Source organism: Salarias fasciatus, chromosome 10 (genome assembly GCF_902148845.1).
Source record: "Salarias fasciatus chromosome 10, fSalaFa1.1, whole genome shotgun sequence".
In the NCBI taxonomy this organism is placed as follows: Eukaryota; Metazoa; Chordata; class Actinopteri; order Blenniiformes; family Blenniidae; genus Salarias; species Salarias fasciatus.
In genome coordinates, this window is record NC_043754.1 from 11,351,303 (window position 1) to 11,367,357 (window position 16,055).

At 42.5% G+C, this 16,055-nt stretch overlaps 1 protein-coding gene across 3 annotated transcripts in view; it reads right to left on the bottom strand.

Moving 5' to 3' along the window:
* The window catches only part of dlg4a (discs, large homolog 4a (Drosophila)), a 68,831-nt gene that overhangs the window by 30,305 nt on the left and 22,471 nt on the right, over positions 1 to 16,055 (bottom strand). Inside the window, exon 1 of one of the 3 annotated variants that reach the window (XM_030100178.1) lies at positions 11,875 to 11,976. The exons of the other annotated variants lie outside the window; for them this stretch is intronic. Within the exon in view, the coding sequence (XP_029956038.1) occupies positions 11,875 to 11,976 (102 nt within the window). Of the gene's footprint in view, positions 1 to 11,874; positions 11,977 to 16,055 lie in introns of those variants that run through there. 3 annotated transcript variants of the gene reach the window in all.

A 16,055-nucleotide genomic window follows, 5' to 3' on the forward strand; every position in this document is an offset into this window, starting at 1 on the left:
GGTGGGCAGCATCACAGCGGAGGTCTGCCACACTGTCCTTTGGTTGGAGTTTAATATGTATTCTACAAATCTGAATCCCCCCCCCCCCCCACACACATCACCAAAAGCCCCCCCCAGGCACACAACGTGCTGCTGTGCTGCACTGCAGATGTGAAGCGGCCTCCTCTGAAAACGGAGAAATCTGGATGGATCGTCTGATTTTTTTGGCTGGTGGCCTGACGGCCAACCTTGCCACTCTCCCCATCTCGCTTTCCTGTATTTATTTATTTATTTTATTTAGCCTTCTCTTTTTTTTTTTTTTGGGGGGGGGGGGGGGGGTGGGGGGGGGGGGTGGGGGGGGTGGATGGTGGCGCGGGGAGGGAGATGAGGGAAGGAGGTGCATCACTGAGCCCTGTCTGAGACAGGCTGCCTAGCAACCGGAGCAGAGCAGAGATTGCAGTGCCACAGTTGGGGCTGCCAGCATCGGTCCTGGATCACATTACACTGAGACAGCAAGAAGGAGAGAGAGTGAAACAGAGATGAAGATAGAGGAGAAAGTAAGGGGGGGATGGGTAAAATGAAAAAAATGAAAAAAAAAAAAAAAAAAAAGAGCTTATCAAAAAAAGCAAACCGAAAACACAAACAAGGGGGCAAAATGGATTATTTTTGATGGAACTGTTCCAGTGGACAGGTTAATGAGCATAGATGCAATAGATTTTTTTTCTGCATATTCTGCAGGCTCTGACCTTGCTCCACTAATTCTAACATAAATTAAATATTACGTAACCGTGCAGCTCCAGCTACCTTTACACTGTATTCTGGGTAAGGAGAATTTAACCGTATCAAAAATAAGTAAGACTTGTATCAAAAGCCTTGACTCAAAACCTGGAAAGATTAGTAGATTACATGAATCACTGCTCAAAGTAGCCCTGAGCTCTTTGGTCTCCTCTGCCTCCCCCATTCCCGCATGACCAGCGTTCACGCTGCCATGTTCCCTTCTGTCCCGCTGGTGGGGGATGTGACATTCAATAAAAAGATGTTTCAAAACGTCCTTCTGGGGGGAGGATTAGGTGCGATTTCCCCTGCCAAGTAAACTGTGATTGCAGCTACAGAGAGAAATGGAAGTTACTGTAAAAAAAAAAAAGCAAGTGTATAAGCACATTATTTTATTTTTCTCTGTTTTTTTCCCCTCAGATTTATCTCAGCATCAACATAACTGGGATGCAAATCTTGTTCGGTGGGTAAGTAGATCTTTAACTCATTGAAATCAGCTCCTTTTGTGCAGCAGGTTCATTATTCCTCTTCCTTTTCCCTGCTGTTTCCAGATATCAGCCGCTGATTAGCTGGTTAAAATGAAAACAGGCAGCACTCCTTCCTGAGTGCAGAGACAATGACACTCGGCTCCAAACGGTGTACAGCGGCATTTGTATTTTCTCGTGCATAAAATTGGCACCGCTGCGTTTCACAGGAGATACACAATTTCACACAAATTGACTCATCAACAATGACTGTTAGAGCTAAATGCTTCAGAAAGGGCAGCGTGCATTTGTTTTGTAAGGACACACATGCTAATCTCTGCCGTAGTTTCGCAAATCTGATAAACATAAAAGCTTTTTACAAGATTCTGTCGTTTTATGGGTTAAAAAAAAAAAAAAAATGTCAGAACTAGTGAACGACTATAAATGGTCTGAGATTAGTGTCATTATTCCTGAATGGAGGCACTTATCTACAATCACTTTATATACTTTACTGACATGTAGCTTTGTTGATTTAAGGGAAATATGAATGCACTTTTGAGGCTGCAAAGCAATAATTTTGCTTTTGAGGCGGAAATAAATATAATCATGGCATTTACTTATGTAAGCCAGAAATTATTCTGTGATAAAATGTCATAAATGTGTTGTTGTGTCTGCGTTGGATTGGATGTGGCATTATTATGATGGACCTGGAATACAGCAGCATACAGACAGTATACAGGACATATAGGACACCCTTCTTTTACTTCAAATAACCAAATGACTTGCGTCATCTTTTGCAAATAGAAAAAGTCTAAAAAAACTCCCACGCCATTCCAAGGCGAGCCCGGTGATATCAGATGAGGGACGCCTGCGATCGCAGCCTCCGAACGAACAAACAGGTGGCAACAACACAGCCTGCAACGTAAGGATGGCCCAGTTCTGCCAGGGCATATTCATGCATGCATGAATTAAATCGTACTTTACAGGTTCAACATTTACTGAGCAGAATCCTGGCGGAAGCAGACCGCTAGAGCAAGCAGAGATTCAACAGAAATCACCCAAAAACAATCAACCCGAGCTGATACTCTCACCTCACCATGTCCACACTTACAGTCACATGACTGCACATCATGTCAGTTCAGTTCATTTTTTAGTGAATTGCTTCATTGTTCCAAAAAAAAAAACCATGCAGAATTATTTACATCTAACTGCACACGTGGCCCAAAAAAAGAAAAACTTACAAAAAAATAAATCTCCCTGCAGCAAGATCCCTTGAGCGTTCCAGGTTTTATGGTATCGTTTCAACACTGTGCAAGGAATTCACAACTTCCAGGGAGAACTGTGATTTAAAGGTCATTATAAGAAGGACCTCTTCAGCTCGCAGTCGTAGTTACTGGCTGTGCTGCACTGTAATAGGAACTGCACACTGTGCGGCTGAGTAAGCTGTTCCTTTAACAGTTAAATGAGTTAAGTTAATGTGGAGCAAATGTCAAACGCTGTCTGCCGTCATCTCGGTTTGTAATTCAAGGACCAAAGCTTGAGCTTTTAAATGACTGTGCATTAGATAATGGAATGAAAGCTAACCTCACCTCTCAGGCATATAATTTTCCGAGAAACTGAGACTGCGAGTGCATCTGATGTGTAAAGTGGCACACGGTCCATGAGAAAGATCCTCGAATGCAAATTCAAGGAGGCAAATCCCCCACAATTCAAAGCTTTTCAAAGTTCATCTATTTACAGCCATCTTCAAGTCTGCATTGCCGCTGTAGTGATGCTTCTGAGTCTGTGCGGTGATTTGCATTTCTGTGAGGGGAAAGACTTAATGCTGGAGTTCAGGCGATTGCACAATAATGCAACGTAGTGGAATAAATCCACACCAATGCATGTGTTTGAATTTAGCTGAATTTCTTCTTTAGTTGGAACATAGAGCCACAGATGGGAACCCTCCACTAAAAAAAAAAAAAAAGAATAAACATAATTTAGAAAATTATTTATAATACAAAGCAGGAATTAATTGCCAGAAATAGCTCTTAAACAAGGCAGCATATTTTTAAATGTTTCCCCTGTATTTCCTGCTGTTACTGTGCTGCCTTTAGAAACATTATACTGAAGCAAGAGAATCATTGCTCTGTTATTTATTCACATACAAGATCAGCCCGCAACTGCAAATAACTCAACATGTAGGCTGTGCCAGAAAAAAAAAAAAAAAAAAAAAAAAAAACTGCTTTATAATCGCTCCAACGGAGCACTAGTGTTTGTTTATTAACCTCCACAGAACGACGGCTGCCGCCGCTGCAGCGGTGCTGGCTGCACTCTCAAGCTGACATTGTTTATTATTGAGGGCGTTATCCGTCCTGGAAGATAATGTCATCACGACAACGGCCGTGCAAGTTGTGCTTCCACTTAACCTAGTTTAAGGTAATGGCAACAGCAACCACTGACGTAGCAATGGCTAAAAATATACTATTTCATGCACCAAAACATGAAAACTTGTCAATAATGTGATTGAGTGCTGCATAGTATATACGCTCAATGCATGAATATGATGATGTACCTTTTTTTGATGAAAAAACTGCACAAAACCTGGAAAAAAGAAGATTTTAGCTCAACAAATGCAGTTGCAGTTTCATTTATTTTGGGTTATTGGCTGCAGTTATTACAGTTCCTTTTTTTCTTGAAACAAATGAAGAAATGAATTCATTATACATTCAAATATGCTTCTGTTTTCGCTGCCATTTGTCCATGTGCTGTAATACATTTGTGATACCCAAACATGAATCTTGATTTTCGGTAATCCAGGATGTATGAGTGCGCGCTGACAGGGCATTTCCTCAACAGTCATTACATCTTCAACTGATTCTTAATGTTACGTTTATTGGCAAAATGTCATTCTAACATTGATTAAAATAATGTATTACTTTATTCACTCTAATGCCTTTAAAATGGGTCAAATTATTACATTATTGGCCGTTATTAGATTATTGCTGGGCACAAATGACTCGAGGAAACTAATGGAGAACATTGATCCTGAATAGACGGCACTGAATTTTAACTGCTTTGTGAGCATTGACTAGTCAACTCATCTTCATTTAAATTTTCATTAAGTCGACGGAGAAATCTGTCCCTGGGGAGCTTGTGTAATGCATCATCTTGCAGTATACACATGCAGCACACTGATTCATCCGAGGAGCGGGGCGATATTCCGCAGATTTGTGTCGACCGTCGTAACCGCAGCAGAGTCCTGAGGCGCCGACGCAGAGCGGCCTCCAATATCACCTAATAACGTCGTAATGGACGAATGAGTGTGAAGGAAGAATGCTTATAGAAGGTGTATTTTGGTCTGGGAAGCTTTTCTTATAAGGAGCTCGGTAGCGGCGGCCGAGGCTTCGGCTTGTGATCGTCCATCAGCCAAAGCTGCAGAAATGAATTCCACGGCTCCCTACACATTCTGTATGTAGGCCGCGCGCCGGCTGGATGTTGGTGAACAAACCCTCACACCAACCCACCAGAGCCCATACACCACCCACACCCGAGCTGAATACTTCCACTATCTTTAAACCCAGCCTGACAGCGAGCGAGCAGAGTGACATATTCGCCGCGTCGCTTCATCGCTCATCGTTACGTCAGCGGAGCGCCCGAGAGTGGACGGTATTTCTCTCCGACGGTCATCTGAACTTTCTCTTTCCGTCAGAATACAGTCATTGTTGCCTTCTCAGTTGATTTGCACTCACAAGTGTCTTCACAAGCGCCAGAACCTCAAACGCAGCTTTCATCTCATTTGCATTATCACAGCTTCGGTTGCCAGCCAACACCTACCAGTACAACTGTTTTTTCATGTATATGTAAGCCTCGGAGGACCGGTGTTTCACTCATCTACTGCCAATGATAACTTCAGACGATCCTCCAAGGTGTTTCAGCACAACACTTTGACAAGTGTTAGTATCCTGTAGCTATCGACGCTTCAGCAATAACAACAGGCTTTATATTTACCAAGGGGCAGAGTGCTTCAAGCTGCGGCGGGCAGAGCGTTATTGCGAGAATCCATGAAGCTTAAATCAAAAAGTGGAGATACAACAAAGAAGAGTGTCTTATCCCCCAATGGAGACGCTCTAGATTCATCCTCTTCACCCAAATTTCCAGGCAGCCGTTGGTTGTTCTCACTTAATCTCTTTTCAGTGGAGAACATTAACCAGCGAACAAGAAGCACCAACCTGCACAGCGAGCCAAGCACAAAAAGTCTGCTTTTTTTTTTCCCGTACACGTCAAATGGTACAAAGTCACGAAAGAAAAGAGAGGAGATGTACTTCTTGGTGTGTGATTTCTAAACGGAGCTCAGAGCAGCAGCCGCAGCAGCGGAGGGCTGTCTCGGTGTGTGTTGTGGTGTACAGTAGCTGTGTGTGTGTGTGTGTGTGTGTGTGTGTGTGTGTGTGTGTGTGTGTGTGTGTGAGCGCCTGCTGAATGCGAACGAGACTGCGGAGTGGATGTGTTCAATATTGAGAAGCACCTCGAATGCACCTGCACGTCGTCCACGGGGGAGATCGTTTGAGGTGCCCACTCTGCCCAGCACAACTTTACACAATATGACTCAAACTTTGATCAAACAAATAAAAAAAATACTCTCAGCTGTGTGTGATTTGAAGCGACACTCTATTCCAAACAACCAAGGATCTCCTTTAAAAAAAAAAAAATAGATGGAATCCCTAAAGAGCTGTTGCTTCCTCTTCACCAACAGCAGTCTTGTTATACTGGCCTGAAACATAAAAAAACATCATAAACAATAAAGAAAGAAAGTTTTTTTCTCTGTTTTTTTTTTTTTTTTTTTTCATTTTACAGCTGCATGTCTTGCTTCCTTACATTTTGGTTCCAAACACTGTCTCGTTAATTTGTGTTCATCTGGTCCTAATGAGATTCCGAGTCTCCTTTCCGTGGGATGACTCATCATTGATAAGACCCACACGGATGCATCATCTTTAAATTCAATAAGCAGATCAGACTCATGGATACAGTAAATGGTGTCGTAGTGGGTGCCTGGCTGTGTTTCTGCAGAGGATGGAGGGGGGGGACTCTTGTTTAGTCTGTCTCGAATGTGTTTTCACTGCAACTTCACGCTCATTTGTGAGATAAGAGACACTTTTATGAGCTGGCAGTGCACAGCCCACTTGTGTGACACAGACCATTATGTAAATATAGAAAATGAGCAGATTTAATAGTTCACATTCTGGGAAACATCACCTCTTCCAATCTGGAGCGTCAATATTACTCTTCCCTCCACCGTGGCTCTTCAGCCTGCGAGTGAGCTAAACAACGCAGGTGAATATTTGAGCCCTGTAGTGGAAAAAGCAGCAACGACTGAAGCACAAAGTGTATGTTTATGCAACAGATTTGTTCCAGTGAGAGGAGTATGTCGTATTATTAGAACAATGGGCTTTGCAAGGTTCGCTTCATAACCCCGGGCTTTATAAAAAGATGGACGCCCCATAAGGAAGCAACACTTGATCGCCCCCTGGAAGCCTCCTCACTTCTATGAGGCATCAGCCGAAGTCACTGGTTTTTAGAGTGAGGCCATCCTCCAGGAAGAATCTGGTGGTCAAGGGAATGGAAATGGAAAATATCCCAACATTAATGGAAAAGAACGTTTCATGCAAAGCCATGAGAGCAGCAGTTCCAACAATAAAGACCTATGAGATATTTTAAAGCACGAGAATCAAATGAGGACAAGAAAGCTACATTTTTGTGCCTCTGCATCCAACAACAATGTGATATAATGTAAAAAATAAAAAACAAATCAAAAGTTTAATATCCTAACAATCTATTTTCAATACTAAATGTATTCAATTTAGCATCACTGAGGCCGATTCCAGCTAACTATGGATGAATTCAGCATCCTGAACAGGTCACCAGTCCATCATGAGGCAAACAAACAGTCACACACACACTCACTTACAGCTACAGTTCAGCAATATCAATTGATCTCAGGAGTGTGTTTTGTACTGTTGAAAGAAACTCCAGTATGGAAGTGAAAATACAAACCACTACACCACTGTGCAGCCTGGAAGTCTGACATTCAACCATGAATTACTACCTTGGGGGGTCTGCATGATTGTTTATGTGGCTTTTTTATGAATGTAACACGGTGTAGCACATGCAGGTTTTTATTGGCGAAAGATAAGATTGGAGTAAGCTCTCAGTCTCACAGGCAGCTTTGTTAAACAGTCCAAAAAAAAAAAAAAAAACGAAAACAACAATGGTCCAATTGTTTTTCCAGTTTGCGGGTTAGGTGCGACCTTACACAAAGCCCAGCGGGGGTGAAGACATCCTCCCCTCCCCCTCTCCGCTCGGAAGCATGCACACACACACACCATTTTTATGCTGAGTCCATACATTTTTATGTATGTTGCTTATGAAGTGGGAGATCGTTGCATTAACCCTCTGTCCACAGACACAATCAAAAAATGTGGCGGAGGATTTTTTTTTTTTTTCACCGCACAGAACTACAAGGATGCTCAATAGCTTCAGAAAATGAACAATAGCAGTTGTGGTTATTATTTTTTTTCTTCTGTAATCATTGGCTTTGCTCGCCAAGCAGCACAGATGCAGGCTTATCGCCCGAATTAAACGACTCTGAGTTTCAGCGTATAAATTGATATGATGAATGTGGTGTTGGTGTTGAAATCTGAGAGAAATGCCGTCTTGCTGTTTGTGTGTTTTTACTTTCGATGAACATTCATGTCCTGGAGGGGAAGAGACTGTGGCTGAGGCTGAGGAATAAATTACATCTTAACGGTTGTTGATGCATATGTATGCCAGATGCTTAGTTAGTTTTCTTTTAAATATACATCAGTCCCTGCAGGATTTTGCAGCATTTTTTGGGATCATCATGTTGAACCAATCTTGATTTTATAGCCAATTCTAGGAAAATTATGACTCAAGTTATGACGTTTTTTTCCAATTTTTTTTTAAAGTTAAACCAAAATGTTGAGCCCTGTGAATAATGCACTAACGCAATACGAACCACAAATGATACAGTCCTCTGATTTAGTTTCATTTAATGAGCTTCCAAACTGGATTCTAATAATTATGAATAATAATCTGTCTCTCAAGCTCTGAAATGATACAGTATCTGAAAACATGTAGTTGCATCCTCTGTGGAAATGGAGAACTTTTCACTTTTCTATGGTGAGATCTTGCAAATTTTCTGGTACTCTATGGTGGAAAAGCAGGTGACCATATCTCAAATTTATTTGTGATTCTTCAGAAGTATATGAGGAAAACAACAGGAAAGAAAGATCTGTTCTTCCATCTTGGTGTAAAACTTTAGGGGACTTGTTTTTATGGTATCTTTTTCTAGTTTTTCTGACAGGAGAGACTATTTTTTCAGCATTTAAATCATATATATGTAAAGGATTTCAATATTGAGACAATATTAATTATTGTGATCGCAAGCTTTAACTTTCTGTAGGGGCCAAAGAACATCATCTTCGGATGTTTTCCAAATTGTGGAAGGACAAAATGTTATCCATTGGAAGCCACTATTTCAGTGTGTTTGGTGTCTGACATTGAAGAACAGACTTATCAGAATAAAGTATCTCTGAACTGGCAGCAACACACTGCAGAATATTGTGTTCCACCTCCACTTCAGCAGCTCTGATATACTTATCTCCAGGTTTTTAGTGGCAGGCCTGTGAGAAGCCGAGCCAGCCCGCAGTAATATGAAGATTTAATTTTGCCGGCTTTGACATTTGTGACAGATCATGTTGGCAACTTTGAACAGAGGAGTCAAATTAAGTCTGGAGTCTTTTGCAGGAAAGCCATATGTTCTGCACCATCATATCATTAGTACAGACACTGTTTACTTTTATGAGCGACTACTTGTCATAGGTCGCCGTTTGGCCTGGTTTTATCTTTTTTTTTTCTTCTCTCTCACACGGCCCTGAAAGACAGACACAGCAAGGGCCATTTCTGCTCAGTGTTAGCACTGTGAATGTGCCATTTACTCCTACAATGCGCACATCCGCTGCTCATATAACACCGGGTGCAGAGTTTGATGGCAGATAAGCAGAGGAGAGCGAGTTAGCGAGGTGGAGGCCTCTCTGAACGGTTCACTCTCAGACCTGAACAGAACATTAGTAATCATTGGAGACTTCACATTGTTACTGATGCAGATCTCTGAGTTACTGTCACGTTACACTTCCTACTAATAACATAAGATCACACAAACATGGCCTGGAACTCTTCTTTCATATCACTTTGTGATATTTTATATGTCGCTACCCCCTGATCATTTGATTGGCCGGCTGGTAATGAGTGACGGCAGGTCGTTTTCCTGTCCCATTTTCCAGTAAAGACATCTGAAGATCGATTCTCTGGGTGAGGCGATTATCGATTTTGATACTGAGATGAAGGCACACTGATCCCGGAGTCGTAAATCATTCATTACATCATCACTCCGTTTCCATTAAAATGCTATCCTTTAGGCTGCTTTACATCGTGTGGCTTTCAGCACGAGAAACCAAGTACTGAAGAGCGAGACAGGCCGTCTTGATTAAATGTTGCGACGCTATCAATGACTGTTAAGCATAAAGGAGTATGTTTTTAATCAAAGTCCTGAATTCAAAGTGATATAGAGGACTTTAAGAACAAAGAGTACGCATAAGACTAACCCAGCAAGATTACCTTGAGATGTGATGTATAGCTCCTGTAACATATACAGCAAGCTTAGCAAACACTACGGTAGATCACGTAAAAGAGAAAGAAAGAGACCAAAGGATCAAAGAACACAGAAAAACAAGGACATAGCAAGGATGAGTGGTGAAAGCATATTCTTGCACATCTCAAAGATTCTAATTAAGTACCACTTAGAAAGAGCCCCTTCGAGACAACCTCCGAGTGAAAACGAGCTGTTAGACGGCTACTGTACTACCAGACCAGGTATACAGGCCTGAACAACAGAGACTGTCAGCATGTCGCAAAGGACAGAACATCAACGGCACAATTAAACAAAATCACCACCGAGACGCCAACAACTGAGAAACAAAACTGTTTCTCTATGAAACGTGTTTGAGATCATGAGCACCCTGTCCCTTATGAGCCTGATCTGTTTAAACCAAGTACAATTCATTTTAATTGAGCTCTTAATCCCATTTGAAATCTCCTCTTATTACAGTGTAAATGTTTGCTGGGGGGGTTACATTTCACCGGTCGGCCATGATGACTGTAGAGGCAACTTGATTCTATGAGAGCAGTATTTCGATATGTCTTCCACAAGGAAGACGCAATTTATCCGATGGTGAGGATATGAGCCAGGAGGGAGTGATGCACGAGGACACGTGGGACGATCTGTGCTAGTAATACTGAACAGTAAGCGCAGCAGGACCCCCCTTACAGGAGCATAGAAAGCAAACACCCACATTAATTTTACCAGCGGCATGCAACAAATATGGAAATGTGTCTCTGCAGACAGAATACTCAAATAATCACAGTTAATATTCCAAAAATACCCAGCTATTTATGTACACAACCAGTGAATTGAATGACGTGAGCTAGACTTGAGTAACGAAACTGAACACAAATCAAAATGTCGAGGCTGGACCTACAAACAAATTAAGTAGAGCGCTCTGTACACATGTACACATTATTGTTGGCAAGAGCAGGGACAATTTCTGGCCCGAGCTGACCAGCGTAGTCAGATTTGGCTTCATAAAGCTAACAGACCAGAGTGCCATGTGGAGGGAAACTCTGCGCTGGCTGCCATAGTGGAAACACCTGAAGCTTGGAAGAGGAGGAGGAGGAGGAGCAGGAGAAGGAGGATGAGAAGAGGGGAAAGAGGGGGTGTGATGGACAAGCAGCGAGTGAATGAGTAACCAGGCTCTCTCTTTCGATGACACAAAACAGAAAAACAAACCAGAGATCAAAACCGCGCTGCAAACACACAGCTTCACTAAAACAGGCTGTTCCCCCCTTGATAAGCAGCTGAACAACAACTGCATGGTTCTGCTCCATCAAACAGCAGGAGCACTCTTCCGGTTACCTTCATCCAAGCTGGGACTGAGCCTCTTTTGCAGTGTACGGTTTCTCTGATGATGAATTACGCTTAAAGTGGCCTGGAGGAATAAAGTGCATTTCTCAAGGTCAAAAGCACAGCGTTCAGTTTGCTTTGTTGGACTGCAAAGTGTAAATGTGAACCTGTGTGCTGCATGGCGACCGACGATTACGCTGAGGGACCTCAAAGCGTTTCATTCAATAAGCATTAATGGAAAGGAAAAGAAATCAAGCACAGACACGCCAGCCAAGGATGTAGCGGGTTCTCCGTAGACGGAAATCGGCCATCTATGGGCATGCATCCTCAGCCACGCGCTGGTGTGACGGTAACATGTAATAATGAGTTACCTGAAGACAGGGGAGCCGGGAGGGAGTCGGAGGTGAGAGTGATCACCGCACTAATCACTACAGAGGCTGTGCAGGCAGCGCTTCAGACGAGCCATCCATCCAAACAACGCGAAGCCAAAGCGATCACATCTGACACAAAACCCACAACAGCCAATTTCCAAACAGAGGCCTTTCTCCCCCCCCCCCCCCCCCCTCTTCTGATTTCCCTCGCTTTAATTGCAAACTGCATCCGGATGCGAGCCGCCGCCGCTCGCCGCCAACCTGGGCTTACCTTGCAGCCGAACATGAGGGAGAGGGTCCGGTTGCTGCAGATGACCTTACACTGGCACATGACCGGCGAGAGACACTTCAGGTTCCTGACAGGCAGAGACATCAGTCCAACACCTCACGGCAGACAGACAGGACAGACCACACCGCGCCGGGGCTCGTCGGTCCGCCGCCACTCTCTCCGAGCCACGATACAATTAGACCGGAGCCGCGGTGGCTGAGGAGGGGGAGCGGGGGAGCGGGGGGAGGGGAGGGAGGGGAGGGGAGGGGAGGGGAGGGGGGGGTCGGTGGTGGAGCCCGTTAATCGTCGGGCTGCCCCGCTGAAATGTGGCCGCAGCGGCGCTCCGCTCCGCGGGATTATTGTTTTTATACAACATGCGTGACTTTGTTTCTGTCACGTTAGACGCGGCGTCGGTCAGGATCCACTCATTACTGTCCGTATGTTTAACACAAGCAGCATCATTCATAATCTGCACGTCTCTCTCTCTCTCTCTCCCTCTCTTTCTCTCTCTCCCCCCTCTCTCTCCTTGATTGACCGTAAAGTTTGTACTCAAAGCGCAGCTGGAAGCCTGACAGGAAGAAAAAAAAACAGGAAGTAAATGATTGAAGGAACCAGCTATTCTGAATTGTAGACTGCATGAAAACAACAGTGTTTTTAGAGGCTTTAAAGTTTAAAGTTCCGCTGGAAGCAGAAGAAACTGAAGGAAACATTTATGTCACATGGAACCACCTTGTCCACCACATGTAACGGTGTGTCGGCTGCGCCCCCTGTTGGAGCAAGTGGATATTGCAGCTGGTGCTGTCCAAGGTGCTGAACTCTTTGAGTCTGACTGAGATAGTCTGATTCCTCGGCACACTTCATCTTTAAACTTTTAGCATTTATCATTGTTTGTGAAGCTATTAGCCCCCAATTTTCCACGTGCACGGTCAAATCACTCTAAAAAACGGAAAGGAAACACCAGTGTCATTTACAGCAGACATGGACATGGCAGCTCCTTTCCCAGTTCCATACAGTAACAGTTGAACATGTTGAAAAGCTCTATTGCACATTTGTATCAGAACTGCAGGATATTACATTCATGCTGTTTTATTTGCTTACTTGTCTCATCACACGTCTGCATCAACCTGACCATGACTGCTGCTCTGCCAGCAATTTCAAGAGGCTCTTGAGAGTTCCAATCAAGACGGAATGTTTTCATGTTTGCTGGTATGAAAAAGAACTCAACACTTGAGCATTGAATGAAAAACATTTTGAGGAAAGCTGCTATTTTTACGCACATGGATGATCTGACTGACTGTTCAATGATAAAAGTGAACAAAGAAAATTAAAAGTCTCTATCTACTTTTCTGACCGGCTTTTCAACAGCTTGGGGTGAAATTCTGTTTATCCTTGAAGATTTACAATGAGGAAAACAGTTGGTTGGCTTTAAATGCATTCTGACACAGATGACACCAACTCACAACATACAGCCAGTGTCAATAAGAGCTATTTTCAGTGTAAAAATCAGTGGTCCTGAAAATGACATGTGGTTCTCAGAGAGGATCTATCTATCACAACATGTCTGCCAATACAGAACGAAGTAGAAAGCTTTAGTGAAATCTTCATCCACGATGGCCCGTGGTTCATTCTCTGAGATATTTGGAACAACCGTCCCACAGAGTTCTTTAAAAAACACTGTGCAAGTAGTCAGAAGTTTAGAAGCCAAAAGGTCATTGAATACCATTTTCCATTTGTGTTTTTTTTCTCTAATAAAGAATAAATTATTGTAGCACTTTCTTTTTCAAGGGAGGGTGAGTGGCGACCCTCAACGCTCTGAGAGCAAGCTTGCTGTTTGCTGTTTCAAACGACTACGGCTCATGGACGAATGTGGGTTTTCTCATGCGCAACTGCTGTGAGAGAAAGTATCAAACTTGCACTATTGTACAAGTTTTCCTTGCTGTTCAGTTGCTCATCTCATCTCCTCTCCCCTCCTCCCCTCTCTGTGATTGTGCTGACACGGTGCGCCCACAGGGTGGAGTGAGAGACCCAGGTAGGCCAGATTTAAATATTGTGCATTCATCTCAGGACCGACTGCGGCGCGGGGCTCAGTGCTCCCTGGTGACGTCAGCATGTGATCGAACGCGGAGAGTGTTCCAAACCCACCAGCGAGCTGCTCAGAGTTTCTATCACCCACCCAGAGAGAAGGGGATTTCCTGGGAAATCTGCAATGTGCTACAGACATCAGGAGGTTTATCACAGGCCTACAGATGGAGGTCATGGATTTCAGCACTGTGGGATGGAGACTTGTGTCAGTTTCTTTAGGAAATATTTCCTGTAGTTCAGTCTAGCAGAGACAAGGCTCTAAAAAAGTTTTTAAAAATCTATATCTATATCTCTGTTTCAATACCATGACTAATGGCTTCATGTAATTTGATTGCACAGTATTTTATTCTGTAAATTATTCTTAATTTTCCTGTTTTAGCACTTCATGACAAGGTTTTATCCTCCAACCTAATTCCTCACACATAAAAAAAGAGAAAAGAATAGTTTTTTTCCAAATAATATTGCAGCCTTAACATGTTGTAATATAAACATCAATTGTACATTGAAGTGAATTTTTGAAATTATTATTATTATATCAGAGCAGGTCTCTACATGTATCTACATTTGTGCATATAAATGATATCCAGCACTTTCTTTTGCAGTTTTATGCTCCCTAAATGTCACTTCTTAAAAACAATTGAGCTCAGTCCCAAAATCTATTAATCTAACATCCTACCTTCAAAATTAAACGACAGAATGACAGAAAGATCAAACATGAAAGAAAGACAGTAAACTTTTTGTTCTACTTTTCTGATTTACCAGCAGTGGTTACTGTAAAAAAAAAAAACAGTCAGTATTTTAGAAACATATTTTGCTCTATTTCCCTGTATATCTCAACTGCTGTCAACAAATCAGATTTCAAATAAATCTTAACTTGTGTTTGTGGCAGTGACAACTCAGTAACATGTTTGTGCAGTCATTTCATCCGTAGTGGAGGAAATAACTGGATGGACAGCTAGTCCCACCTCCCGGCACTCCCTCTGTCCGTGCACTCAGTGCACATGGCCAAAGTCGCAGACTGGAGTTCAGCTATTTCTAAACTTAGTGGTCACAGAAGAATGTCGGAGTAAAAACAGCCAAAATATCTACTGCTACACCACATCTACAGCACCTCCAACAACTTTCACTTTTAAACAAAACAGGGAATGACAGGCAGAAATAGCTTTAAGTAAAGAGAGAGGTCAGACCAGGACCAACATCAGAGTGGCTTTCCAAACATGACGACAGCTGAGAGTCTTGAGGAGACCGATTGCTAAGCTGTGGCTACTGTGTTTCTGCTGGGCAGGTGATACCTGGTTTGTTTTGGAAGAATTTGTGCAGTTTTCTTGCATGTGAGTGAAACATGAGGTTGTGCACTTCTATTCCAGATACAATCATTGTTTTTTATTCCTCTCTGACTTGTCAAGCAGAGCTCAGAGGGCAATAGGGTATGAGGTCTGTGACTTTAATAGACATTTTTTTCCCACTTTCGACCAAGTCAAATTTGATTTGAATATATTTAACTTTTAAAATGAAGATAACATGTTATGAACTTATATATAGAGTCATGCTAGATATGTAATATAATTTAAACTGCATTTAATCTCTAATTAATGTCTTATTTTTACAACTTTTGCTGCTTGTGGGTTTCAAAATTGCCTTCTGTTATTTGATAATTTGTCTCTACTTTAGAAATACAGGTGAATCAGAATAGCATGAAAATGAAAATTAGTGTTGAACTAAACAACTTTCCTCCCATAACTTTGTTAAATTGGACTGATCCAGAGGCATGGTTTGCTGTGTAACAGTAAGAATCAGAATATAAGAGTCAGATCAGGGTTAAAAAAAAAAAAAAAAAAAGGCATGTCTAAAGAGCCAAGACACGAGTAGGAATTAACAAAGTGACCTAATGGAGGAAGAATCTGCCTGGAAATGATCAGAGGAGGAGGGCCGAGGGCTCCATCCTTCAGGGGACACTGAGGAGACAAGTCAGTCTGTCTGAATGGTGATTCCTGCAATAAACACCTGTTTGGCTTAAAAACCACTTGGCTTGACTCAGCCTATGACTCCACGTCAGTTCATACTTAGACAACAGTGGTTACATAAAGTGTTTAGCTATAGTC